This window comes from Micrasema longulum, unplaced genomic scaffold (assembly GCF_059751315.1).
Source record: "Micrasema longulum isolate JH-2025_06_02 unplaced genomic scaffold, ASM5975131v1 h1tg001485l, whole genome shotgun sequence".
Taxonomy (NCBI): Eukaryota; Metazoa; Arthropoda; class Insecta; order Trichoptera; family Brachycentridae; genus Micrasema; species Micrasema longulum.
In genome coordinates, this window is record NW_028278670.1 from 194,609 (window position 1) to 208,057 (window position 13,449).

Here is a 13,449-nt window from a genome sequence, read left to right on the forward strand (position 1 = left end):
TAGCTTGTACGAAACGAAACACTGTGCGACGCGACGTTTAAGGGCCAAGCAGAGGTCAAACAAATTGCTATATAGGTATTTTTTTTTAATCCAAAATTATTATTTACTGAAACTCGTTTCTACGACTTTTGCTTAGATATTTTTGTTTTGTGGCTCCAAGAGTGTTCAATATCCCGGATAAACATATTAAGAGGAAACGTGTACTACAAAAATTTGGACACACTCAAAATATTGTTGATAAATCCACCTGGTCCATGAAGAAGTATAGAAATTGAAAAAATACAAAATTTTCAGGCGTTGCCTAATGTGCAGGTAAAAGAATTCAATTAAATGAACCTCACCCGCATAAATAAAGTTTTCAGCTCTTTAACTTCACAAACATCAATAGATGAAAGAATTGAAGGAATATAGATGTTCAAATATGGACAGAATGGTGAATGTTACACAGTGTGTAAAGTGGCCACTTAAACCAGCCAATGACAGTTTATAAGCCCAGTAGATGCCTAGACTTCTATATTATTTTCTCTAAAATGTTCTTTATCTCTGTTGTAATATGTTAATTTCCATATTATTTACTTTTAACCCTTTATTATTTGTATGTAAGATTTTAGCTCCTGTATTTTTCTATATTTACTAGAAACCGGTAGACATAGAAAAGTCGGTAAGTGGTTGTATACAAATATTTAATAACATTTATTAAAATGTTTGACCACAAAGTTAATGCTTTAAATATTAATACTATTTTTAAAAGTTATTTAGTGTAATAAAATAAATAAAACAACTTTGTTTTTAACCACTAATTTTTATTTTTCACCGACCGGTTTCAAAGCAAACAAGCTTCTTTGTCAAAGTTACGTAATCCTTGACAAAGAAGCTTGTTTGCTTTGAAACCGGTCGGTGAAAAATAAAAATTAGTGGTTAAAAACAAAGTTGTTTTATTTATTTTATTACACTAAATAACAACAAAGTTAGTGCTTCAAATATAAACTTTAAGTTATTTAGTGTTTTAACCCCATTTCATGGAGGTTGAGGGAACACGTTATGGCCACAATAATAATTAATGTAACAAATTAGGTATTCCGCACAGATTTCGGTTGGTATTCACATTAATCTGCCACTCACATACATCCACCCACATACCTCATATTTGCATAGAGGGGCTCAAAACTGAGCAAACACCCCTAAACCGGTGACTTATAAATAGTCATTTTGCTCCATAACTTACTGATTTAAATAATAACATCCACAATACACGAGCTTTGTTTAGCGAATGATTAAGAGATTACAAAATAAATCCCAATAATCCAATAAAATTTACACACTACAGCTTTACTAATTTCAAAATCAAATTAAAACACTATTTCAATTAATTTAATAACAAACAAGGAACACAAAATACATTGGATATTTCTATTTTTTACTAAAGTCTGATCATTATTACAAGAATTTCCAAATAAACAAACAAGTCGCGTGATATCCGACGGAGAATAGCCTATTTCACACATATCATCTTAATCTAAACGGCAAGGTAAAAATATAGCAGAATAACATTTATTAGATTCGTTTGTACCAAGTTAAATTTAATAATATTTATAATTTTCGTTTTTTTATTAAACCGCGTTCGTGATTTCAATAAAAATATCAATAAAAACGCATCGGTTAATACATTTAAAAAATATATATAAGCGTTCTTATAATTTAACCAAATATTTCAATTTTGGTGATCATTTACAACGATAATTCACTATTAGAAAATGAATATTAAGTTGGGGTAAAGTGGGGTTCGAACCTAGAACCTCTGATCCGTAAGTCCGCAACACTAGCCACGGGACCACAACCCGATTCAAATAATATAGTAAATCTTAACAACAGATGAATAATGAAATAACAAAAGAGATTTAAATGATAATTTTATGAAAATCATTATTTAAATTTAGTGAGTACTAATATAAAGTAAAAATACTGCAAAAGAAAATCGACTGCAGATTAGTCAGTCTCGTGGTGTACTGGTTATTGCGTTAGCCAGGCATCAAATAAATAAATAATTGTAAAACAATAAATATCGATCCACCTTATTGTATTTTATCATGCCGTGTAGATTTTTGCCGTGGTGTGAAATGGGCCAATCATGCGATATCACGCAGTGGGCTCGTGGTTTGCACGTGCACAGCGGTCCAGTCTCCGTGAATGTACGGTAGTTACAATATCCACTAAACCAATTTACATATATAGTATACCCACGCAAAGGACATGCCTATGTGGGATTTTTTTGTTTTTATAACAATAAAGTGATATATTGTGTAATAAATAATGTAACAAATGTAAACAAAAAAAAATTAATAAATAATAGCTTTTCGGTGGAAACCTTTTATTTTTTTACAAGAGCATAATATATCTCATATTAGAGAAGCAAAAATGACTTGTAAGTATGTGATGCTATCAAATATCTATTGTAACAAAAAAACGCAAAACGATTTTTTTCAGTTACGACTTTTTAGCTTAGCAGGCAGAAAGCGATATAAATCATTTTTAAAAACGCGAACATTCAATCATAAGAAAAATAAATTAGAAATTTCAAAACCAATACTTATATATAATACATAATGGCCATAAAATTGATTTCATTCATATAATTTTATACACGTACTCTTACATGCTCACACATCATGTACAAAAATTTTCATGCACTCATTCCATGCACTGTAATGTATATCTTATATGATGATTAATATTATTGTATATATATTATGTTGCTTGATCCCTAAATAAAATAAAATAAGTTTAAACCTGTTTTTAATTCATTTAAACATTCTGAGATTTCAAAACATATTTTTATTTTTAAAATTCCGGCTTAATTTTTGTAATTTTAAAGTCATTAGTTCTCAGTGTATATGTAGCCGCCAAACAGTTAAATCAGCCAGTCAACAGAGCGGCCAGGCGGTTCCTTAAATGTCGGCATTCACCTGAATGGCTAGACTTTTTGTTGGATGAATAAGAATAACTCAATGTTCAGCGTATTGGCTAATTGTAAACTAGCCCTTTGGAAATGGCCAAACCAAAAATCGCCGGGTTAGATTAAGTTTAATAATAAAAAAATACGGTTGCCTCCAACACTATTTATATCTCACCCTCGATGCTATATATATAAATATATTCGCAAGCGAAAGAGACAAATTCACGCGTTACGCAGGCCAGTAGCAAAGTGACCTGTACCACTGTTATAGTACGCCAGTCGCCAGTTTTGCGAAGTTGCTTTCGGGTTTTTGTTGGGGGCGGTCGCTCTTCTCGCTGCAAACGTCGGCCTATGTTTTTAGCAATTAAATATAAAATATTATCGCTTTTGACTTCTCGCCGGATTCGGGTCCTTTCACGTATTTTTCGGATCTCGTCCAACCGGCTTTCCCAGAACTATAGAACAGACCAGAAATATTCCCCGTTTCGCGTGGCATAGATAAGCGGGGTTGCACGCGCAAAAAAAAATGTGACGAAGTACCTGTCTAGATTTATTTGTCACAGTGCATGAAAAGATGCATGAATGCAGAGGATAGTAATGAGTGAGATATGTATGTACAGACAGATTAGAGAGGCGTTATATCCTCTCTGCATATCCCTACGGGGAAACGACATAATGATCTGTATTATGTCTAGACAAACGTGTCCCTTTGGCAGACTGACTAGACAACACTTACATTAGTAAAAATATTTTTACTAACGCATTCAGTTTACATTCTAATTACCGAGTCGCCAAATCGCCGAAGAAAAACGGGCACTTTGAATTCTTTCATTATTAAACATTTTCGAAAATCGATTCATAGAATTGGCGGGAAAGGATCCGCAGTATTCCATTGTCTCCCTATACTCCAATCAATTTCCATTTCTCGTTCGGCAGGAAACTGCCGCATCCATTTTATCCGATTGATATTTTATCATTGTTTCTCCGTACCTTGCGTTGAAAATGCAATTCGGTATAAAGCCCCTTCTCCCCATTGACAGCGTAAACCCTTCGTGGTATTAAGTTTATGGAAATGTGAAAATATGTATATATCTAGTTCAATCACATAATAGAGAAATAAGTATTCAAGATTGGAAAAACATGTCAATTATTTGATTAGAAAATATGAAAAAACTAACGAGAGTAATTTTATAAAGGTTGTTTTTTACATTCAAGGGTACATGAATTAACGCAAAATCTAGAAACGTTTTGTTTAATATAGGGCACTAAATCGATCCTAAAATTTTAAATCATTTATTTTATTCAATTTATTTATTAAAATGTACAATAATATAGCAAATTACAATGTACATAAATTAAATTATTAGGTAATTACAAAAACACGTTTGAAAAATAAGACAATTAGTCTTTTTTTTAGTAACTTGTATGTTGGGGGCAGATAGATACACAGTTTATAGCGACACAATCAGGAACGACCCATGCCCGTGAACTTGCCCCGACTCGCTAGAAAATCCGTGTTGAGTCGGGCCACATAATTAAGTTTCAACATATAGTCTATGAAAACATTAGTAACAAATACGAATAATTGGACGTAGTTATGCAGAAAGTGACCAACCCTCAAAATGCTAAAAATGCGTAATGGCGGTTTCGATAGCATACTACGATATCTTTATGTGCTGAAAACGTCCAAGCTCTAAGCGCTATACTTTTTTTGCCAATTAAAGACATTTCTAACCCACATCACGGCTATCACTGTTATATTAACTTTAAAAACGTGCAAGTGGTTTGACTGTTTTCTGCAGCTCTTTTTTTTTAAATTTATGCATTAAACTCATTTTTTAGCATTTTTAGGGTTGGACGCTTTCTGCATGACTACGTCCAATTCACTTATACACATTATGATACATAGTTAGAGAAGAAGAGTCAAAAATTGGTAATCCCAGCATGGAAAAGATCCACCTCTCTCGGTAGACTGTTCAACAGATCAATCATTCTCCCCACAGGCATCATCGACGGTAAATTTGTCCCGCATTCTGGAAGAACAAATGGTCTGTGTTGCCTAGCTCTTAAATAGTTGCTCGGTACATATACTTTTATCAGATTAAAAACGTTGGAAATGTAAACTAACCCGTTCAGAAGTTTTAAGGCCATCATAAGCAAGACGATGCTCTTTCTGGCCCGCAAACTTGTGATACCAAACATACCTAAAAGGAACGAAAAATCGGCCGCCGAATTCGATATATTATGTTATCATTTTTTAATACATTATTTTCATTAACATAATACCGGAGCCCGTATTAGGAAGTTAACATTTTAATTTTACCCACAGTGTAAAATTTAATTTTCTGTATTAAAAATATATGGTGTACGCATAGGTAACCAACGAAGGGAATTTAAATGTGAATAGAAATATACACATTTTAGAACATAAATATTGATTTTACTTTTTACCGTCTCGATATGTACTGATGAAGATAGCGTTTGTAATCGCGGTCCAGGAAACTATGCAAAACAAAAGAAATGGCATTTCGAATATGTGTCACTATTTACAACAGAGCCACAGTTGAATACTATAATTATAATACACCTATGATCTATATTTATTTGAATTTTAAAAGAAAATTTCATGATTAATAAAAATAATGATTCGAAAATGTCGGGTGATTTCAGATATATTTTCATTCGATAATTTATATGTTTTTATTTTCAGTGTCATCGGTCCAAGCTGTACAACGGTGCTATCTGTGCGGTCCAGAATCTAAGCCGTGGGTCAGTGGAGAGATCCAAGACTGTACCCAATTCAAGACGACTAGTGAATTCGTGGCGGATTGTGGATCCAGCTATGAATTTTGTGCAACTGCATACGATCACAAAAGTAACTATCTTTTGTTCAACTTATTTTATGAAGAAAAAAATCGCATACAGAAATTGTACAGTTCTTTTCTAAAATATGGACAATCGAGTTTTATTTTTATTTACAAATGTATTACATATATAGTAGACGCTCTCTTAACCGGCCTTGACGGGACCGACCCAGGGCCGGATAATAAAAAAGCCGGTAAAAGAGAAGGTAGAGAAAAACACATTAAGACACACTAAGAAAACAGAACTTTTATTCTGTATTAGAAACTCACACATTAAAAATTAACATTCCACAAACTGTAAGAAATATGTACAGAAAAAAGCCACACATCACTCCAAATTTTTTTTTAAGGAGGCCTACAACGGATTAAAAATTCTGTTAATTTCTGCTGCTTCTTGTGTTGAATTGACTTTTTGAAAGCGTAGTCACGCCATTTTTTTATGAATATTACATATACTGCAGTAGAATTTTTCTACTGCTGAATGTACATCGCCGCCAACTGTAGAGTCTCTTTTCCTTCGTCGTAGCTAACCGTGTTGTCTTCTTCGTGCTCCTTACAGTCGACTTCCTCTTCCTCTAGTGCTTCGTCGATAACAGTCTGAACTATCTCATCTTCATTCAACATTTCATTGTCAAGAGGGTCATCACCTTCAAGAACCCATTCCTGAAATCACTCATTTCGGGAAGTTGACGAGGCCGGGTAAAGCGGCGCCCGTTAAGAAAGCGTCTACTGTATGTATATTTTACACCGAGGTATCTATATAAAACTATTGCATTTGAAAATTTACATTTGAAACAATCTTTTTTACATTTACATTTACATTTTTTTTTTTTTTTTTTGCACCACAACAGGCCAGGAGGCCTAATTACAGTGGTGAATTACATCACAGAGCACCCAGGCTTGAGAAAAATCACATTTTAATTTTTGTGTTCTCACCGGGAATCGAACCCGGAACCTTCCGTGTGTGAGTCAAGCGTCTTGACCACTACACCACGGAGGCCGCCAATTAATATGAAGTGCCCTCTGGTTCAGTTAGTCTCCATCTTACATGGCTCAACCAGTTGTAAGATGGAGATTGTTTGTGATTTTAATTATAAGTGGGTAGTTGCATTCCAAAATCTTTATGTCACATCATATATTTATTTATTTATTATATATACGGCCTAAGCCAATTACAGCAGTTATATGAACAAACATATGTACAAGATACTGAACAAGAAGAACATAAAACTGTGCAGCAAAGACAAACAAGGGCAATAAAATAACGGTATACTATATATTCATAAACACGATCAACACATAAGACTTCGAGCTAAACTATGCCAATCCATCTTTATCCCACACTGTTTTAGTGGCGAAGAGATCTTCAAAAAATTCCAAGTTGTGTGACGAATTGACTAATCTACACATTCTGGACATTGGAACATATATTTTGGATTTAGGGACGCAAAACGTGTTGTTTTATTTCATTTAAGCCAAAGGGCATTTATTTTGGGTGATTTTGTAATTGAAAATCAGTTATTTTTCAAAACTATTTCCGATGCGGACATAAAAAAATATTTACAAAAAACTTACTTTTTCAGAAAATTTACAATTTTGGGGAAATTTTTAACAACAGGAAGGTTTTTTAAAATTTATTTATTGGTGTATTTTGTAAAGGTCGGCCTGTGTTAGCTATGCTATCGGATGTAATAACTATGGAATTCAACTTCCAAAAGCATTTTATGGAGCTTATACCTGATAGGGAACAATGGTTGCCCGATAGCCCCTACCCTACAGGGAAGGAGACATTGTGTGGTACTGCAGTGCAGATGAGGAAACATCTATACACATTATGTGTGAATGTGATGCTTTACATCATAAAAGGAGCCACATCCTCGGGGACCACAGGTTAAACCTGAAGATATTAAAGAGCTCGCTCCCTCCCTAATAGCCCAATACTTTACGGATCTGGGCATGGAGGGAGAAATTTAGCAAAATGTAAACTCTCACCTTCCAGACAGTAGGCAGGCTCTTTAAATGTAAACCTGGGCTTGGAGGGGGAGATTTGGCAAAAGTAAAACTCGCGACATCCACACAGTAGCCAGGCTCTTTATAGAGGGCAAGAATTATTCACGGGGACCTGTCACAATAGATCTTCACAGGTCGCAGTGACGTCAGGAGCTTGAATAGCACTGACCCCCACCTCTAAGAATAAGAATAGGTCGGCTTTTTTCGAGAAATGAAAATACAGTTCATCACTTTTTTAATTCAGTAAAAAATATCGATTCCTGAAAAAGTTTTGTAAAGGAACCCTATATTGCACAAAATAAAAAGAATATGTTATGGTATCTGAAAATCTGATTTTAATGAGGTCTTAATAGGCTTCTTCATTCATTCAAATGTATGTGAATTTACTTATAAAAAATAAAAAAACTCGTTGAAAATGGCCGTCAAAATGAAATATTTGGGTAAATCATAAGAACGCAAATATTTCTTTTACTAAAGAAAAAAAATATATATATATTATTAGATTTTCTGGAGAGTTTTATTGATAAAAACAATCATTCCGCGATGGATTCGGCTATTACAAATTAAAACCGTCAAATAAAAATATGTAAATTTGTAGCAATTAATCGATATTTTTTCGCCCTTTTGACTAATTCTGTGGCTCGTATCTAAAATAGTAAATGTCATAAATCCCAATATAACTGGAGAGTAATTTCCAAGCCATTTTGTGGCGTTATACTGAACTCTTTGACGTATTTGAATAATGAATATTAATAAAAAAACATTACCACATATGTATGTGTATATGAAATAGTTAAATATACAGGTTTTTTTTTGTTGATATCGACTCTTTGCAAAATAACAAAATAATTTTCTCATCTGACATTGACCCTTTTAGATTCAAGCCACTGAATTTTTGAAAATGTGAGTAGCATTATTTGTATTATTTATCTGACAATAAAATGAAGATTTCAATGTTACACTTATTATTTATTTGTGTTAGATATTACAAAATCTATATGCGAAAAGCAGTCTCCCAAAACAATTGCTGTGTAATTCATTTATTAGAATGAAATGTGAAAAACTGATAACAGAGTTTTTTTCTTTATCAAAACACTCATGCTTATAACATATTGATATTTTTTTATTCCAGATAAAATGGAGTCGCGGATTTGTGTAAAAGAAATGACAAAAGGTTGCATTGTCAAAGGTACAGCACATGGAAATGTACTGAATATATGTTCATGCGAAGGACCTCTTTGCAACAGCGGTGCTTTTAATATTTCAAAATTAGGATCGGAACCAAATGATGGTTTTCCAACAACCACATTGCTGACAATAATTCTGGAAACTACTTCAGAAGAATACACAACAGTAACAGAAATTGAGAAAATGGACAAACCAGCATCAACAATTAAAACAGAAGAAAACGCTCATATTGTCAATGAAAAAAGTAATGATAGCGAAACTAACAAAGTCATTTCGAAAGCAGAAAGAGATCTACCGCTCGGAGATGAAAAACAAAAAGACATTAGTGTAACTCCTCACGCTTTGCCTCAACCAGAAGCTTTAGGACAACAACATGACAAGAAACCGGCCAATCAAGGGGCACCAGTGGATGATGAAGAAGATGCTTCAGAAGGAAGCGGAAGCCGCATGGAGAGTGACAACAAGTCTCATCATCCGACTACAACACGCATCACCATCCTAGAACCTGAGACAACAACTGCTGCCAAAAGCCAAGGAACGTCCTTCCACTCTTCAGTAATTGTTTCTCTCGCCGTTTGGACTGTAGTAGGAAGATTAATAATTGTCTAGGATTTATAAAATATCATTCAATTCCTGAAGCATAAAGGCACATCTTTAAAAGATATTCACTTTGTCAGATTTAGAATGTTTAGTGTAAAAATTTCAATTTTTAACATATGTATGTACATTCAGAAAAAAATATCTGAGATATCTTATTTTAGTACATTTTAAATCATAAGAGAGAAAAAAAACAGTAAAATAAAAATACCTATAAACATTTTAATTTTGGGATAAAAATGTGATCATTACTAGGTTTTCATTATTTAACCTGAGAAAAGCCCTTAAATCAAAAGTCAAAGATTCTTACTTTTTTCATAAAAAGTTTTACATTCCTTACTTTATATTTATGTATGTGATAAGTAAATTTATTTCATGGATATGCGAGAGTAGTTTGTTAGAAATACTACTTTATTTGTGATATATTGGTGAAAAAAAAATAGATTAAGTATATAAATCTTAGATATTCATATAAAGTATAATCCTAATGCAAAATATAAATAATCTTTGGAATTCATCGCACTAGTTAGCACGTATTGTATTACCTACTTTACTAATAGACCAAGCTACTGAACACATTTATATAAGGTAATAATTAATAGATTAATTTATTTACCCCAAGACCAAAGACATTTTTGAAGGATTTTAAGTATTATTGTAACAAACTTTAATGAAATGACCTATCTTATTCTAGAATCTTGTAAATACAAATTTATGTAGATATCACGAGAAATGAAATGGCTCGTGATCATTTGGCTAAGGTTTATACATGAAAATAAAGAAAAGTCCTAAATTCATAATGTATGTATTCTCATCGATAATAAGAATTTTAATGTTTAATAATGGCACCATCCAAATTTCTATAAAGGAGTTATAATTATTTAAGACACATTTTTAGAACCCAATGACACTTTCAGGCTGGGCACATATCATAGACAAAACTGTAATTTTCATGTTGTGAATCGCAAAACTATTCTAAAATTTAAACATCAAACAGGACGTGAGGTACTTATTGCAGAAAATATTGTATATGTATTATCTTTTCTCTAATATGTGCACTTTTGCATATGTTTTTACTGTCTTAATTTAAGAAATAGGTGTCTACTTTTCTTTTGTTTATAGTATGTGTCAAGCCACCCGCATTAAGCCGATTAAAAATTGATTATTCTTTTTTTAATAAAAAAAATGTTAGTGTATCATCAAGAACAAAAGACACTACGTTTAACCGTGAAATAGAAATTTGAATATTTATTTAAATGCATTGATTAAAAATTGATTTTAATAAACTTTCTATTCACTTTTCGATAACTTTTTTATCGATATCTGAAATACCCCTAATGCCTTAAATGATTAAAATGTTAAGTCTCACTTATGTAGATGCTTCTGGAATAATAATTAATGCTTAGATTAAGATTGTAAATACAATTATTGGTTTTGTTTCGTAGACAATAATATCCACAGAAATAAGCGTTTTGAAATTGGTGCAACACAAAAGTAATTCACTATTATTTAATTAAAAAACTAAATACGATTTTCATTATATTATAATTACTAGTTTTTGATGCTAAGTGTTAATTTATTTTGTATTTTGTGCAGAAATTTATTTTGTAGAACTTTATTCATAACAATGAAAAAAAATATGGCTTTTAAATTAAGCAAACTTATACAACTATTTTAATTACATTATGAATGAGAAATAAATCAGTCAAACAAAAAAAAAATTGAGTGGGATTGCAGTCTCGTGATAATACTGCAGAACGAAAGGGGTCTATGGTTTGAATTTCACTGCTGTACCACAAATTAATTTCCACTTTGATCACTTATTTATTACCATATGGCTGAAAATACATCAAAATGAATAATTATAATTAATATGTATAATAGCAAAAAATGCTTATTTATATTTTTTAAATAGATCAAATTAAAATATTCATTTTTATGTTAATTGATGTATGTATTGCGTAAATTATCAGTAGGAGTTTAAAAGCAACGTATCTAAACCAAATATATTTATAACAAGTTAATTTAATCATCCCCGATTCTGTTGCATATATTATTGTTTTGTATGTATTTATTTAATAAAACATTAATAAATACTTATAACTCTTTTTTGTTATTTTGTACAGTGTTAATTAAATAAAATTTCACTCCATGATATAAAGTAGGAATCTTGTTTTACTAATATCAGTAGTTTCCATTATTTAATATTACGACTAATCAAATGTAAATAACATGATAAATTTAATATGCAGTAATAAAACAATATAATTACATGTCTTACTAACATTATTGACCAATTTGTATAATGAAGAAAGATAGTGTGATAAAAACTAAAGATGTTATTTAGAAAAGGTAAGTAAAATGTTTAAAAGTTATTTTGAAAAGGTAAGTTTGTTCCTTAAACCTTATAAAACACATGGACGAGTGGACCACTCCTGAAGTATGCCCACGAAATCTGGAGTAATTATTTTAAAAAGGTCAGAGTTGTTGGAGAAAGTCCATAGAAGAGAGACTAAGTTGGTAGTTTCTCTAAGAAATAAACCATATGATGACCACTTGGGGAAGCTTGGTTTGAGTATATTGGAAAAGCAGAGGCGGCATGGTGACTTAATTAAGATATTCAAAATATTAGACATTTATAGTAATAAAATTAATATAAAATTATAATAATATAAGCACAAAACATAAGTACTGTGCAGATATTAAAACGAGAAACAAGCCACTGTCGCGAGCTATTAGGCACCTCTACACCGGCCAGCTCCCGGTACTCCAACATCTGCACAAATACTTATATACAGATAAAACAATGTTATAGATAAAAATTAATCAAAATACTATAAGGACATAAAAATAAATTATAAATACTATGCGTGACATGTAACAATAAGTCAGAAGTGAATAGACTACTGCTTTGGTGGGGTGACCATCTTAAGGCAGTTCTCGGGACCCAAATCGAAAAGCCATTTATTAACAAATAATTTGAATTGATGTTTATTTTTATTTACTTTTGAAACAAGTGTTAAAAAGTTGTAAGTTGCAAGGTATACATGACTCCCCTGACCAAACGATGTTGTCATTTTCAGTGGCACATATAGCTGTTTTTTTTTTTATCACATTTCATGGATATCATACCTAATTTATGTTTGTGAATGAGAAGTGCCCTAGTGTACAGGTGCCTGACGTCCAGAAACTACTACTAGTGATAAGTACTTCAATTTTATATAATGGTGTTTTTGTTTTGAATATTTTGAGTTATAATGGACATCTATAATGTCCACAACCATAACATTAGAAAAATAACAATAGGATATTTTCACAAGAATCAATATTTAGAGTGAATTTTTACTATTCTAATGATATAACCATCAACGTATTCAAAATTTGTTTTGATTTATGATTGTCTGGTTTAAAAATGTAATGGCTTGATGTTAGCATCACGTTATTTTGACATTTCGCTTTCTCGATAAGACTGTATTAAGATTTTGATTAACGAATTATGTTACTTACGTATGTTTACACTTACGACGTACTTTAAACAAATTGAAAAGTAAACTTAATACTTCCCAGCGATGTGTTGAAGGGTATTAATGCAAAAAAGAATTTTGCAACTGCCAGACATGAAATGGAAACTATTTCAGGCTTCCTAAGGTGAGACTGAATATTATAACCTAATTATTTTATAAAATCTTTAAATTGCCATAAAGTCTCAGAGAAGCTAGAAACTTCTCCACTTTTAGAATATAATGCTTAGAATTTACTATAAATAGATAAATATAATATTTCATAATAATCGCTTTTTATTCGGTAAAAGTGTTGCACTAATAAGTAAACACATTT

General features: G+C 31.7%; 2 protein-coding genes across 2 annotated transcripts in view; one reads left to right on the plus strand and one right to left on the minus strand.

Annotated features, from left to right (window-relative positions):
* Positions 1-9,862, plus strand: part of LOC148275225 (uncharacterized) — a 116,740-nt gene extending 106,878 nt beyond the window's left edge. The window contains exons 3-4 of the mRNA XM_088235991.1: positions 5,664-5,828; positions 8,960-9,862. Coding sequence (XP_088092117.1) covers positions 5,664-5,828; positions 8,960-9,624 — 830 coding nt within the window. The 3' untranslated portion in view covers positions 9,625-9,862. The remainder of the gene's footprint in view (positions 1-5,663; positions 5,829-8,959) is intronic.
* Positions 1-13,449, minus strand: part of LOC148275226 (coiled-coil domain-containing protein 174-like) — a 31,036-nt gene that overhangs the window by 13,677 nt on the left and 3,910 nt on the right. The window lies entirely within an intron of this gene.